The 16120-nt window shown below is 47.0% G+C and overlaps 1 protein-coding gene across 1 annotated transcript; it reads right to left on the bottom strand.

The window, feature by feature from the left end:
• Positions 1-1193: 1193 nt before the first annotated feature.
• RPS23 (ribosomal protein S23) lies at positions 1194-7192 on the bottom strand. Its single transcript, XM_075932199.1, has 4 exons — positions 7035-7192; positions 6507-6666; positions 2115-2235; positions 1194-1389 (listed from the first exon to the last, which is right to left on the bottom strand). The coding sequence occupies exons 1-4, from the start codon at positions 7036-7038 to the stop codon at positions 1243-1245; spliced, it is 432 nt and encodes a 143-aa protein (XP_075788314.1). The 5' UTR covers positions 7039-7192; the 3' UTR covers positions 1194-1242.
• Positions 7193-16120: the final 8928 nt, after the last annotated feature.

The raw sequence follows: 16120 nt of genomic DNA, 5'->3' as shown, positions 1-16120 counted from the left end.
ATCTGTGCTTGCCCTTTCTAGATTCTTTTGAGTGTATAACATTCATGGAGAGGGACGGCAGAAGGAGAATGTAATACTGTACATTTAACTAAATAGCTCATTTTTCTGACAAACTAATGGGAGCAGAATTATTTCTTCTGCTGTCACACTTAGTCAAAGCTACTCTAGTTAACAATGTAAGTCTTTGGAGATTTGTAGATACAAGCCATAAAAACAGAGAAAGCTGCCTAATCAAGGCACCCTCTTTTTCCTATTTTATAAAGGGCACTGTCCAATTAAGAGCTAAATAGATTAGCTTGAGATAAGCTGCCTTGCCCTCAATCGAGGGGTGGAAATGTCTCCACTTACATTTGGCTCCCATTAATATAAGTGCCTTTCTACTTCTGATTTAGTAACACCCAAGTGGGTTAGTCAAAGTCAATAACTGGATAGACAGTTTCAGTACAGTATAGACATAACATTGCTTATGCTGTTACTGGCTTTCAGTAGCTGTTCCAATATGCCTATACTGATAATATAATTGATGCAAATTCTCCTGGTAATGGATATCCAGCAGAACCACCTATGCCCACGCACACAGTTTTATAACTATGGTGGCCATATACAGACATAAATAAAGTCAACATAATTTTGTAATGCAGACACGGCTTGAGTAAATATATTAGGTCTAATCACACATTAAATCTGGAACATCCACTTTCTGCATTTATACAGGGATATTTTAAATCAAGAGTAAATAAAGTCAATTTAATTTGGAGAATTGTTTCACGCTTTCAGGCACTAGCAAAATATTTAAAGTGTTTCAAAAACAAGCTTTAAAATAAAATCAGTTTTAAATCCCTGTGTTCTGTTCCCTCCTCACTGGTTTGTGAGAAGACTACACCAGAAGAAAATACAGTTAAAGTGAAAATGACTATTCCTTAATTGCTTTCAATACACAAAAGTAAACAAGATGAAATAATAATCTTTCAGTTTTAAACGCATTCTCTAGCAAATGATTTGACCTGAAAGTGCCCTTTGTCTTAACAGTTTAAAAAAGACTTAATAAAACTTAATACCCAACATTATTAATTTTTAAGCGAATCTTAAAAACCTCTGAAACAGAATTATGCTTGTCTGATCCAAACACCAAATAAAAATTGACCAGAACACGTGCGCCAACATTTAATTCCATGGAGGACTTGAAAAACTGCAACATTTATCAAACTGAAGTTTATTAGTAATTCAGGTGGCATCACAAATTTATGATCGTGGTCTCTCTTTCTTGCCTTTGTACAAGGCTAAGAGGGAAACATTGGCTACTTTGACAACCTTGAAGCGAACACCAGGAATGTCACCAACAGCGTGACCTTTCCGACCAAAGCCAGCAACCAGAACTTCATCATTTTCCTAGAATGAAAGAAAGGAAGGAAAACTGAACATTTTTCAGTCAAATGAACCCAAACAGAAAAACAAATTACATTGACTGAACCAACCCTTTACATTAAAAGACATCCCTTTACATCTCGTCTGTGTCTAGACTGGCCACTTTTACCAGAAAAGCAGCTGCTTTTCCGGAAAAACTTGCCAGCTGTCTACACTGGCCGCTTGAATTTCCGCAAAAGCACTGACGATCTCATGTAAGATTGTCAGTGCTTTTGCGGAAATACTATGCTGCTCCCGTTCGGGCAAAAGTCTTTTTCCGACAAACTTTTGCGCAAAAGGGCCAGTGTAGACAGCAGAGATTTGTTTTCCGCAAAAAAGCCCTGATTGCGAAAATGGCGATCGGGGCTTTTTTGCAGAAAAGCGCGTCTCGATTGGCCACGGACGCTTTTCCGCAAAAAGCGCTTTTGCGGAAAAGCGTCCTGCCAATCTAGACGCGCTTTTCCGAAAATTCTTTAATGGAAAACTTTTCCGTTAAAAGCATTTCCAGAAAATCATGCAAGTGTAGACGTAGCCCTCATGTTTTGATCAACTGATTTGATAATAATATTAAAAATATTACTAAGCAGACAGTAATAGTAATTTCTTTCAGATGACCAAATGTCCTCGACAGTTGGGGACAAATAAGTAACTCAGAGAGGTATGACATGGAGCCAATTCACAACAAATTTTTAGGGATTCATTATATTTACCTCAATGAAGTTCAAGCAACCATCATTAGGAACAAAAGCTGTTATCTTCTTGCCGTTCTTGATCAACTGCACTCTGACACATTTCCTGATGGCAGAATTGGGCTGTTTGGCCTCTACACCACTGAAAGGAAAAAATTAACTGCTGTAACTGAAAGTAGCCATTTGAAGACAAACTGTATAGTGATCACTAAACTAACTTAAATCTATAAACTTCCTTGCAGTTGCTGGAGTAGAGTGGCACAAAAGAAGCTGTTTCTTTTATAAATGCAACAGAGCTGTTACTATGAGCTGGTTACGAATACGCACAGCTCTTCTCCTCAGGAACAGCTGCAGAACCCACCCACCCGTTTTTCCTTCCATATCTAATTCAGCTGCCACATTCAGGAATAATCATAAAGGAAAGTGCCGCTTCTAATTTTTCATTTATTTTACCAACAAAACATTTTAACAATTATTTTAGCCAAAATTGTTAAAGATGCAATTTATCTTAAAACAACTTTTAATCTTCTGAATTCTGTTTTTTGTGCAATCTCATGAGGCCAAATGTCCCTCTTTAAAGTAACAACAAAACAAAGAACACTGCACCTTTATCTGGTAATATAACCAAACAGTCTAAGGAGCTGGATTAAGCCTCCCATTTCTTGGACAAGGGAAACAGTTCAGAGGAGAGTAGGGATGATAAGAGTACAGCAGAGTAAACATTTAACTGATAACCTAATGCTTATCAGTTAAGAGTCTGTCACACTCAACTGGCTCACAGGGAGGCACAGCAGGGAAGCCACCTTCCCAGAGCCTGGTGGACAAGGGCTGAATGACAAGGAGAAAATTTCACTGTGGCAGGGAAGATGGCACAACTCCCAGAGAGGTGACTTTACTGTGGCAGCAAAACCTCCTCCCCAGAAGCTGGGCTCCCAGGGAGGAGCTAAACTAAACTTCATACTACAAAGCCCACAGCGTAAGTAACTGGGTAACCACTGAAATTTTCACCAGTTATATGGTTACCTTATTACACGATTTTTAACATCCCTAGAAGAGAGCAATAAAAAATGATTTAGAAAACCTGACCTATGAGCAACAGTGAAAAACTGAAAATGTTTAGTATTAAGAAAAGTGCAGGACGAACCCGGTAGCAGTCTTAATATAACGAGTGATTAATTGCTCTCCATAGCCCATGAAGGTAGGACTAGATATAGTGGGCTTAATCTACCATAAAAGAGTTTTAGATTAATTATCAGGTGTCTGTCTCCCTCCTCTTCCTCCCCCCAACTAGAAGGATAATTAAAGCACAGGAACAGGCATCCCAGATGTATTAAGAACTTTCATTCATTGGAAGTTTTAAAAGAACAGATTAGATAAACACCTGTCAGGAATGTTATTGGTGTATTTTGTCTTGCCTCAGCACAGGGGGCTGGACTATAAAATCTCTCCAGATCCCTTTTCAGCCTTATATTTCTATGTTTGGATTAGGGATGTTAAAGATTGGTTAATTCAATAGTCGAGTAACCTCATGAATTCTTATTGGTTACTCAACTATTCTATAGTCCCTTAGGGCAAGGCCAAGCAGCCAGTACGCTCCCACCCCACTTTCGAGGAGCCCCCTGATACTTTGTGCTGCTGCCTCCCCATCAGAGGCAGCAGTGCAGGGTGCCAGGTGGGAGCTGGCCCACAAGGGGAGCCAGGGTAGGGGTGGAGCGGATACCTCCTTGACCCACCACGACTTGGAACTGAGCTGGGCAGCCTGCCACCTGGCTCCTAATACACTTCAAATGCAGAGCTGCAGTGAGGGTAGGTTCCAGACCTAGCACAAGCCAGAACTGAGCTAGGCTACTGGCCAGCCTGCTAAAAAATGTTCTGGCAGGGGGAGAAGGGGAAATGCACGTAGTCTATAGCAGTGTTTCTCAACCAATGGTACGCGTATGCTTACCCTTAGGGATACGCAAGAGAAGTCTGGAGAGTGCCTCAACACAAGTAAAATTTGGCAAAAAAGTCAGGGATTTTGCCCTGCAAAGAGGATTGGGGAGGGGACAGCGGCACATGCCTGTCAAATTGAATGTTTGGAGCCACACGCCTGGACGTTAACAGCCGCTCTGTGCACGCACCCCAGCGCTGGTGGGAAAAGTGCATGGCTGTGTCAGCTCCGGTGAGACCCAGGGAAGTTCCAAGTGTGTATGGGGGGGGGGGGGAGGGGGAGGGCGGGCGGGCAGATTTTGGGGGGGGGGGGAAATCACTTCCAGGGCTGCCTTTCCTAGTTTGTTTCCTCTCAGGCAGCTTCCCCAGGTGCTCCAGTGGGGAGGGTGGCTGAACCTGGAGATGCGCATTACCCCGACCCCCACCAACAGCTCAGCACAACACATCCCCATCGCCCCTTCTCTGCGGCGGTGCGAAAAGGAGTTAAAGGCGGTGAAGCGGCACAATAAGCATTGCTCCAAAGAACACCTCTCTCCCCCACATCAGTGGAGTAACAGGGGGAAGTTGCCCCCAGGCACCATGCTAGGGGGGCGCCAAGTTGGGGTGGGAGCGCACAGCCCTATGTGCTCCCTGCAGACAAGCCACCTAGGCATGGCTATGCGGCAGGAGTGGGCACTTCAAAGATAGGGTTACCGTATGTCCAGTGCCTGGCTCCGGGGGGAGGGGCATTGGGTTACAGCGGGGGAGCAGGGGAGAACCTGGCTCTGGGGAAGGCGTGCATTGGATTAGAACAGGGAGGCAGGGGTGCCTGGCTCTGAAGGAGGGGTGGGTGCATTGGGTTAGAATGGGGAAGCCTGGCTCTGGGGATACTTATAATTTTGTGTGTGAAAATGGGGTACTTTATAAAAAAAAAAAAGGTTGAGACACACTGGTTTATAGCATTAACCTATAAGCTTTTGGTTATCAATTAATGAACTACACTATTACATCCTTAGTTTGGACTGCAATGATAGTCCCAATGGGGGATGTCAATGTATAGATGACTACACGATTAGCTGATCAGCCCAGGCTTAGGGTTAATCCCGTCTATTAGATGCATCTTCCCCCCTCGTTGCCTCTGTGCCAGAGGCAGAAAGGGGGGGGGGGAGGTGGAAGCCAGTGCCCGTGGGCAGCTAGTTTTAAGTGAGCTCTCCAGGAACACTGGATTTGCCTCCCTTTCCCCCCACCACAAACTATGCTGACAGAGAGCCAGCAGCTTGGAGGGCAGGCAGAGCCTATATGCATAAGTAGCTGGGTTTTAATCAAATTCTCTGCGAGCACCAGCTCCGCAGACCCACCTGCTGACTCCCCTTGCTGCCTCCTTAAAAGCTAGCTTCCACCAGCACCAGCTTTGCGGTGCTGCCTGCTCCTTCACCTGTGTGGCTGCCTTTCAGAGGCAACAGTATGGGGCTTGGTGGAAGTAAAGGAGACTTGACACGAAGCAGCCCGTCTATAGCAGGCCCAGAATCACCACAGACAAACGTTGCTTCATGGCAGCAGTCCCTGTCCATGGGGAGCTCGGACCCCCTACAGACAGGAGCTGCTGCCATCCTGCACTGCTGCCTCTGTATCAGAGACTGCTTGCAACCCCGTGCTACTGCCTGTGTGGGATGCAGTTTTTAAACTGGCTCCCCTCAGGGACGGGATCCCACCAGCCACCCCTAGCTGCTGCTTCTGATGGAGACAGCAGGGGGCTTCCCGGGAGTAAGGGGCCACTGGTTGCTGGCCCTCTCCTCAGGGACTATTGAATAGTCATGTAATGGCTAAAATTTGATATGGTTACACAAATATTCAATTACATGCTATCTAACATCCCTAATCCCAACCAAGTTTTTTTTTTGTTCTACTAGCCTAAGAAGCTTATATTTGCTTTCTGGAAAGCAGATGCCCATGTTGGAGAAGCAACAAATCCTTTTTACAAGACAGATTCAAAGCATAGCTATTCTTCAGAGCTAATATAGGTATATTAATTCATATACTTGAATAGTTTAGGAAAAATAGTAATTGCAGATATAGATCATATCTTTTAAGCATAAGGAACCACTATGTTAAAAACAATATTTACAAACAATCCTCTAAATCCCAAATATCTAAGAACAAAAACCACTGGTCTTTTAGGTGTTCATGTACAACAATGTTGTGATACTATTGTGTGTAAATGCAACAGACATTTAATAACCTACACATAACTGTTACGTTCAACAGCTACAAAAAAGAAGACAAAGCCTAAAACTCTGCCCCGACTGACTTCAATAAATATAGCAACTAATGCTGCAGAAGTCATGGTTACTTTTTTGGAAACGGAACTGCACCTAAATTGACATGGGCTGAAAATACATTCTGAACATGTTATTAGGTGGATCAAAGCAATCCTACCAGATCTAAGCACGATAAGAAGTACAAGACCTAATGCGAGGTGCTGTGAAGACACTTGATTTCACTCACACTTTTTCTAGAACAATGCCCTTGGCATGAGACGCTCCTCCAAAGGGGTTGGCTTTCAGGGCAGTGCCCAAATGCGCCTTCTTGTATTGCTTGTCGTGCCATTTCTGATCACGACGGTGGCTGCGAAGCTTTCTGGCCGTACGAAGCCCGCGGCACTTCCCTGCAGCACCATTGGGCAGGAGACAGAAAAACAACCAGTCAGTTCCACGCCCGGCCCAGGCCGACGCAAATGCCGGGGGCGAGCCGGGGCCGCCTGTCCCGCGCTTAGGAACGCGGCAGCTGCTCTCCCAGAGCGCCCCCGGCCTGCCCCGCCCGCAGAGCGGCCCCCTGCCCCCACCGCAGCGATCCCGGGGTCGGGCCCTGAGCGCCGCGTGCTGCGGGACTGCGCCTCCTCCCGCCGCTCGGAAAACCCGCCTCAGACAGCGAGCGAGCGAGCGCGGATCTCCCCGCCGCGGGGGGGAGGGGAACTCGAGCTCGCGGTGCTTGACGGGGGCTGCCCCAGCCTCACTCGGGGCCCCGGCCGCTCACCCATGGCGCTGCTGCTGCCAGGCCGAGCCGCAGAGAGAAAGACCCAGCATGCACCGCGGCGCCTACAAGTCACTGGGAGGACCCCGCGTGAGGCGGCCTGGCCGCGCCTGATGGAAAACGCGCCGCTATTCGGGAAACTTCAACTCCCAGCAGGCGGCTCCCGGCCTGGGGACTGGTCTCTGTCGGGCCGCGGGGATCACTCGGTTGGCTCAGTCACGCTCTTAGCAGCCTGCACCGAGGCATCGGTTCACTTTGCCGTGCTTGTGCCTTTGGGTCCCGTTTCGCAGACTCTCTCCCCAGCCGCGCGGAGAGACCCCGCCCGTAGCTGAGGTTCTAGCAAGTGCAGGGGCTGAGTCTAGCACAGCGGTCTCCAACCTTTTTACACCCAAGATCACCTTTTAAATCTCACAACAGGCGAAGATCTACCGCCCGCCCCTTCCTTGAAGCCCCGCCCTCTCTATTCTCCTCCTGTCCATCACTTGCTATCCCCAGCCCTTATTTACACACTCTGATAAACAGTTTATTTTTAAATTACGCGATACATACAATTAAAATCACGTGTTTATAGTTATGAAATAAATGGTCTGTTTTTTATTCATGCTATTTGAATCTAAAATGAAGCATTTATAATTATACATTTTGTGGGGATGGAGTACTGTGGCTGGGGACAGGCGAGAGGGAACAGGGTGCTGGGAGGGCAGAGGACAGGATTCGGCAGCAGGGGACAGTGTGCCAGTGGGGACAGAGTTCGGGGAGTGGGGACGGGAGTACAGACAGAGTTTGGGGAGTGGGGACGCGAATGGGGACAGAATTCAGGGAGTGGAGACAGGGGAGTGGGGACAGTTCTGTAGCTGGGGACAGAGTTCGGGGCGTGGGGACAGGAATGGGGACAGCATTCTGTAGTTGAGGACAGGGGAGTGGGATGCCAGTGGATGCAGAGAGTCCCCTGCATCTCCCTCCTCCCAGCATTCCCCCACCCAGAAACCAGCGCGTGCCTGCCCAGGGGGCCGACCCCCCCGACCCGCGCTGGGAAGCCCCGAGCACGCGCCTGCCCCAGGGCCAAAACCCCCCACACCCACCGTGCAGGACAGCCTCGTGCGCGCGCGCCTGCCCAGGAGGCCAACCCCCCCACCCGTGGAGGGAAAGACACGCGCACGCCTGCCCTGGGGCCAAACCCCCCCGCGCAGGGAAGCCCCTTGCGTGCCTGCCCCGGGGCCAACTCCCCACTCCACGCAGGGAAGCCCCGCGCGCGCTCACCTGCCCCGGGGCCAACCCCCTGCCGCCCTCCCGTGCAGGAAAGCCTCGCGCGTGTGCGCGCCTGCCCAGGTAGCCGACCCCCCCTACCCGCGCTGGGAAGCCCCGCGGGTGCTTGTCCTGGTGCCAACCCGCTCCCCGCACCGGGAAGCCCCAGGACCAAACCCCAGCGCGCCGGAAGCCGACACTACCTCTGTCTTCTCTGGAGGTAAGTAGTAGAGCTTCTGGGGGGTGGGAGGGAAATGGGGGCAGGGCTTACAGGACGCCTCGCGAGCGACTGGTCGAGGCCTCGAGATCGACCAGTAGCTCACGAGCGACCGGTTGGTGACCACGGATCTAGCAGAAAAACCCCGGGATGAGGAGACAAGCTAGAGTGGGCGACACTTATAGGGTTGCTAGATGGTTCCAACAAAAATACCGGACACACTTTACATTACAACGCTATCTACATTACATCTTATTTAGAAAATACCGGACATTTCTATTTTCTTATTTCTATTTTTTCAATTTGTTTCCCGAACAGAAAGCTTAAATACTCGACTGCCCAGTTCAAAACGGGACACCTAGCAACCCTACAAACCGAGTGCCAATGAGGGACATTTAAAGAAAACCAGCCTAAGCCCTCACTGTTATTATAACTGAGACAGTTGCCATGCAGATTTTATGCATTCATGCAGCTTCTCCTCCCTTTGCTTTTTCATTCTGTTTAATGGTTTCCTATTCACTCTGCAATTACACATTTTCTTTCACGAAACTTATATCCCATGTTTGTTCTCATGGCACCAATTAACATTGCTGGATTGATGTCTTTTAAATTTCAGTCGGGTTATTTTTTGTTTGTTTTTTAAAGGAGGCCAAGGGATCCAACTAGTCATTATTACATTCAGTCATTCCACTTGTTAAAGCAGTCTTTTCATCAGCCTCCTTTTCATGACCTTCATAAGAAAAGAGAAGCTCTTGTTGGTTTGCCACCCTTGTCTCCCACACTAAATTTTCTTGGGTTGAGTTGCTGTTTAAAGGCAGGGTTTATACTTCATTTACTTCTTTATAGGGATTGGATTTGGGCTGCAGACAAGCTTCTTCTCATATGGATGCATAATCCTGAGCAGCCTGGAGTTCTTGTAACTTCTCTGCCTTTAGTCAGATTTTTTTTTAAGTATGCTGGTGGCAAAGGGTACAGAGAACACACTCTCACCCCTTAGGTGGGAGGAATAGCTCAGTGGTTTGAGCATTGGCCTGATAAACCCAGGGTTGTGAGTTCAATCCTTATGGAGGCCATTTGGGGCAAAAATTCATCAGGGATGGTACTTGGTCCTGCTGAGAAGGCAAGGGACTGGACTCAATGACCTTTCAAGGTCCCTTCCAGTTCTAGGAGATAGGCAATCTCCATTATATAAAACCTCTGGATGATTGATTGCTGCAGCATCAATCCACCATGTAGTCAAGACAAGCCCTGAATAATGGACCATTTCTCTTCTCTGGTGCCAGCTTATGGTGTGGGATGCTTCTACTTTTCAAAGTATTGGAGGATAGGAAATGAAAATACACATGCATTACATCCATTTTGTGTGTTTGAAGGAGAAATAGGGTGCAAATTAGGAGCTCTGCCTTTGCAGTTGTTCCAGTGTGAAACTTGGGTTGCCTTTGAATTATTGATTCAGAAATCATCTCCTTAATTTTCTGCAATCCTGACCGTCCCCATCCCATGAAAGCCTACTACAGTATAAAGGAACCAGAGGCCAGTTTGTGTGGAAAATAATACGGGGTTGGGAGTGGCCTTTATGGGTGTTAGGGAAGTACTGGTAGAAAGAGGTTCATGGGTGGGAAATTATACAGGCTAGGGGAGGCTAACACTCCCCAAACACCCTTGTGTGGCCCTGCTCCGTCCCCTTCTCCCCAGACGCTTTCCTGCTTTCTGTCTGTGCTCTCCTGTGGCTGGGATGGGGCTAGCAGGGGCCAACCTGTGGCTGGGGGTCCAGATGGCTCCGGTGCTGGGAGCTGCACTGCCCACCCAGTGCTCTGGGACTGGGAGCAACACTGCTTGCATGTGTGGGGGTTAAGTGTGGGAAACAGGCTGCTTAGGGAATGAAGCTGATTTGTGGAAGGGTGAATTTGTAGAAAAATCCAGTTTATGGTGGGAGTGAAGACTGGATGGTCAAAAGGAACCTTTCATTAGAATTTATATTAGTTTTTGCTACTACATGTTAGGACCAGTTTTTTACATGCTCTTCTATAGCATTCCTAGGGCTGGTTCATTATTTATAGCAAAACCACCATCATTAAATTAAAGACTACCTTTTATAGTAGTCTGTCATCACCTTTGGTTGTAGCATCCTGTTTTATAACTAATTCACCTCCTAGTGTCCTAGTCCTGGTGTGCCATCTGAGCAGTATCAGGTGATAAATAATCACTGCTTGTAGCCAGACAGGAACCCCCCTGTAACATCCATTTTTGCTTGCCTGGAGTATGCAGGGCACACAGAGCAGTAAAAGCCTTGAACAGAAGGCCCGGATATGGCAGGCTGCTGTGACCGTGAATGGCTGTAAACAGAGATACGCCAATTGCTGACCAAGAGGCTGCCAAGGAGTGCCCTTGACTGAAACCCATATTGATATGAACACACAGCCATCCGCGGGGGGAGGAATCTCTCGTCCAGTAAAATTGTCTAGTACTCACAATTTAGTTATCTCCCTTACAAGTGTAAATTAAGTTCGCAACTCCCTTGTAAGAGCTGGCGTCACAAAAGACAGCCCAGCACCATTTGGCATCTTAGATAAGAAAGAGAAATACATGACCCCATGGGTATAAAGATGGGTCCAGCAGCACGCTCACTCTGAGTGTCAATCTACCATCTATCTGCTGGTCGGGTTAGGTGTTTGACCTCCCGAGGTTCCACGGGGACACCCACCTCGTATTCATCTTTCCTAGGAATTGAGGGACTGGCCCTGGCTTGACCCGCTGCAGTTGAGAAGCACAGAAGGGGGTAAAAATTGTACCTGGATGTGGTCCTTTGTCTTAAGTGTACACATAGACTTAGAGCACTTTAAAGATTAAGCTGTCACTTGGTACCATTATTTCTATTTTCTATCTTTATTTTCTTTGTAACCATTTTTAAGATCTATATTTGCTAGCAGTTAAGAAATAGAGCAATAGCCATTGTAACCATATGATTTATAAGCTTCTTTAATAAACCTGTAACTGTTTAAGCTTTAACCTGACTCCTTCAGTTGCTGTAACAGAACCAAGCACAATTTAAAAGAACTTCAGCCAGTCATAAGGGACAGGTATAGGAAGAGCTTGGGCGTTTTGGATCGTGTCACTCCCAGGTGACAGATCCGTTGGGGCATCTCTCAGTCTTCCCTAGACTGCCCGCTGCAAAGGGATCCTGTATCCTAGCAGCTGAAATCTGAGATATAATAAGTTCTCCCTATAAACTCTGGGGCATCTGTCAGCCTGTTGGCTGCCCTCCGCGACTGGACCCCGGTCCTAGCGGTAAAGTCACGGACGTTAAACCTTTTCTTGGTCACACACACACACACACACACACACACACACACACACACACATACACTGCCCTGACTGTCGGCTGACACTGCTACAGTCTGTACCCTTCACAGAGGCTAGAGACATTTGAAAGTTATACACTGATATAAATACAGAGATATGTTAAGAACTGTTGTAATAAGGGAGGTGATTTGTTTTTCTCCATGTCCACTGAAAGCAGGACAAGAAGTAATGGGCTTAGTCTGCAGGAGATTCAGATTGGCTATTAGGATAACATTTTTAAGTATAAAGGTAGGTAAGCTCTGGAATAGGTAGCCAAAGGGGGTTGTGGAATCTCCATCATTGAAGGTTTTTAAGTGCAGGCTGGATGGCCACCTACAGTAAAACTCCAATTGTCTGGCATCCAGTGGTCCAGCACTCCCAATAGTCTGGCACCAACTGGAACCCGGAAGTGCTCTGGCCAGCCAGACAATTGGAGCTGCTCCGCGCTGCTTCCTCAAGTCCGCTGCTGAAACTGACCAGCGGCGGACTTGAGGAAGCACTGGAGCAGAGCAGCTGGGGTGCTGCCAGGTTGGTATATCAGCACTGCCCCTCACCAGCACCTGGTTTGCCCCATGCCGTGCCATTCCCCACCCGCCCCCCGCCCCTCCCAGACCCGTCACAGCTCCCCTGCTGGAGTACCTCCTGATACTCTGGCATATCCGATAATCCGGCACTCTCTGGGTCCCAAAGGTGCCAGATTATTGGAAGTCTGCTGTATATACTTTTCAGGAACAAAGTGAAGCTTAATAGAAGTGAGGTGGACTTTCCTTTCTTCTTGGTTGTGGTTATGCAAAAGCCACATTTTTATCAAGACAATGATTATGTAGTCCTCTCTTTGCAAGCACATATACCCTTGTAACACAGAGTTCATCTTATGCTAAGAAAACCATTTTCTTACCAACAACCACAGGACATACCACACTAATACCAACCCTGGTACCTTCCCTTGCAACAAACCCCGTTGCCAGCTTTGTCCACATATTCATTCTGCTGATACCATTATTGGACCTAACCAAGTGAGTTATAAGATCAAGAACACATATTCCTGCGCATCCAGAAATATAATTTATGCTATCATGTGCCGAAAGTGTCCGTCTGCTATGTACATTGCACAAACATCTCAGACACTTCGCCAAAGGATTAATGCCCACAAAACAGATATCAGACAAGATCACAAAGAAAAAACAGTTTCTTGCCATTTTAACCAGAAAGGACACTCTCTCAATGACTTAACCACCTGCATTCTGCTACAAAGACCTTTTACATCTGCACTTGAAAGGGAATCCTCTGAACTGTCATTCATGTTAAAATTCGACACTCTCCGGGAAGGAATGAACAAATACTCAAACTATCTTACCCATTACCAAGATAGCTTCCCCAATTATCACCTCTAATACCATTAGCTCACAGACATCCCACTCTCCCCACCTCTAATATCATCAATTCACAGACACTTACCTTCCTTCCTCCCCCCCCACTGCATCCCCCTCCTGTTCTGAAATGTGATTTGTCCTTTTCATATGTGTTCATTTTTTTAAATTGTATCCTTTGGTATATATGGTTGTGACTATTTTCTTCCACTATTTGATCTGAGGAAGTGGGTCTGGCCCACGAAAGCTCATCATCTAATAAACCATCTTGTTAGTCTTTAAAGTGCTACATTGTCCTGCATTTTGCTTCAGCTACCCCAGACTAACACGGCTACATTTCTATCCTCATTTTCTATGGGAGTCTGGCTAAAATTTTGGCCTATAATTTCTGGCTATAATATGACGTAGGAAATAAGGACCAGAAATGTAATTTTTTAAAATAAAAACCCCTCTTTTTTAACTAAACAGGTTAGAAGATAAGTTACTGGGTCAGTGAGTAGTGAAATATCGCTGGCTTACCAACTGTTGTTTAGAACATGAATCATTCTCCCACCAATTGCTTCTCCAAAATCTTGTCTTTATACATAAGAACAAACTGCTGTAATGGGACACCCAGTCTAGTAATTTATATCACAGAGGTGTTTGGTTTAGCATTTTTCTTTCGCAGCTCCCTCCCTCTCTCAAGCCATATGTTGAAGAAGAGATAGAAAATAGCAGCCCATGTGTAAAATCTCTTAAAGGTACAAGTGTGAAACCTAGCAGGATTTTTTTCTCTTGAAATAGTCTTGTGAAGAAGGCAGAGTTTCATTTCTAGGAGATAGGAATTATCTGAAAAATTTGACAGTCTATAACTTTAATGGCTGTTCTTATTCATTTTAAATGCATATATGGTGCCTCCTTGTCGTTCCCTCGCCCCCGGATTTAAAATAAAAATTTGGCCCTTTGCTGTAATAATTATTTTATATCTGAGGTCACAAATATCTGTGTATTTCAAAGAAAACTAGGAATGTGAACGAGGAGTTGGCTAGTCAATTAACTGATAAGTTTAAACTCATCAGTTAATCTAGTTGGCTACTCGCATCCCTCCACTTGCTGTGTCTGTATGAGAGGCAGCAAGAGAGGGGAAACAGGAGCTGGTGCTGGGGGCAGCAGGCTTAAAAGCCAGTTCCCCCCAGCACCGGCTTTGTGGTGCCATCTCCCACTCTCCCCTCCCCCCTCACTGCCTCTATCAGAGGTAGCAGCAGGGGCTGGGGCAGGGGATATTGCTGCAAAGCAGCCTCTGCCCATGGCAAGCTCAGGCTCACCATGGGTAGATGCTGCTTCATGGCAGCAGCCCCTGCCCATTGTGGACCCAGGCTCACCATGGACAGAGGCTGCTCTGGCGGCAGCCCTTGTCCATGGGGGCTGCTGCTGCAAAGCAGTCTCTGTCTGCGGTGGTGCTGGCCATGGACAGAGACTGTTCCAGCCCGGGCCACCATGGACAGAGGCTGCTTCGGGGCAGCTTCCCCTCCACCCCCTCTGCAGCCTCTGTCTGTGGGGAGCTCAGATGCCCCTGTGGACAGGAGCTTCTACCACCCAGTGCTGTTGCCTCTGTATCAGGCGGCAGACAGCCAGTCTGTGAGGGGAGCTGGTTTTTAAACTGGCTCCCTTCGCACACTGGTTCCCCCCTGGCACTGTGCGCTGCTGCCTCTGATGCAAAGGCAGCAGTGCGGAGTCACAGGGGGCTCCCTGGATGTGGGACTAGATTGCACTGGTGGCTGCCCTGTCCCTGGGAACTATAGAATAGTTGACTAACTGCTAGGAATTCATGCAGTTAGTCGACTATTCAGTTAACCAATATATATTTTCTTCAGGGATGTTAGCTATCTTTTTCAGCCAAGCCTCTTCTATCAACTTATATCTGTACTATTTTCTCTTTTTCTTTTCATTCTGGGATTCTCAAATAAGAGGTATCCAGGTTTCCCCATAATTGGTAATAGTAGCAGTACTGAACACAAGCTGGCGAGGGATTTTAAGATTAGTATATACTCTTTGTATCACTCTAGGAAAAATTAATTAAACACAGTAAATCCTTGATCTTAATGATTGCAGATGCTAAAGCGCTAAGCTTAATCTTATATCTAGAATGCACCAGACTGGAGCCCTTAATCAGTCAAGTAGGGTTTACTTCTGTGATCACATCAGTAGGTATTTGACATTAGCTTCCAAGTAGTATGGGATAACATATATATTCAGCAGATTGGGGCCTCCTCTGAGATGGCTTGTGATTGCCCCCCCTCCCATGGGGATATGTAAGTGGGGAGGGCAACAAAGGACTCTGTGCACAGGGATAGATAGCAAACACGGAGATTAAAGAAAAGGGGAATCTAACTTTCTCCCAATGGCATCAGCTCCCCAAGTGGGAGAAGAGAGAGACATGGGTGATTGAGCAAGGGGAGCAGGACTTTTCTTAGTCAACAACAACAGTGGTAGCCTGAAAAGGGAGAAACTTTAAGGAGGAAAACGAGAAACGCTGTGAGGAAAAGAGAATAGAGGCACTGCGGAGAGGGACCAGCTTGGGATGGAAAAGAGAAAGGAAGGCAAAGATTTCTGGGGAAAAGGAAAGAGTGTCCAAAAGGGGCGGGGGAGAGAAGAACAGAGAAAGGTGGGGGCTCTAGGATCAGAAATGGGGGAGATGAGAGAGAATATTGAATAGAAAAGAGAGCAGAGAAGAAGGGGAGCAGGAGGAAAGGCACAAGCTGAATGAGAGAAAGCAAGAGGGGTGGAGAATAAGAACTGGAAAAATATGTAAGTGATAAGGAATTGAGATCAGCCTTATGATTTGGGGGGTTCTAGACCAGAGTGGGACTTGGGATCTACTGGTAGGTCTTGGAGCCTGTGACAGGTGACTCTGACTGGTTTGGCTTGGAGCTAGA

This window comes from Pelodiscus sinensis, chromosome 6 (genome assembly GCF_049634645.1).
Source record: "Pelodiscus sinensis isolate JC-2024 chromosome 6, ASM4963464v1, whole genome shotgun sequence".
NCBI classification, from domain to species: domain Eukaryota; kingdom Metazoa; phylum Chordata; order Testudines; family Trionychidae; genus Pelodiscus; species Pelodiscus sinensis.
Note: the sequence above shows the minus strand (reverse complement) of the source record. Positions and strands in the feature narration are given on the sequence as shown.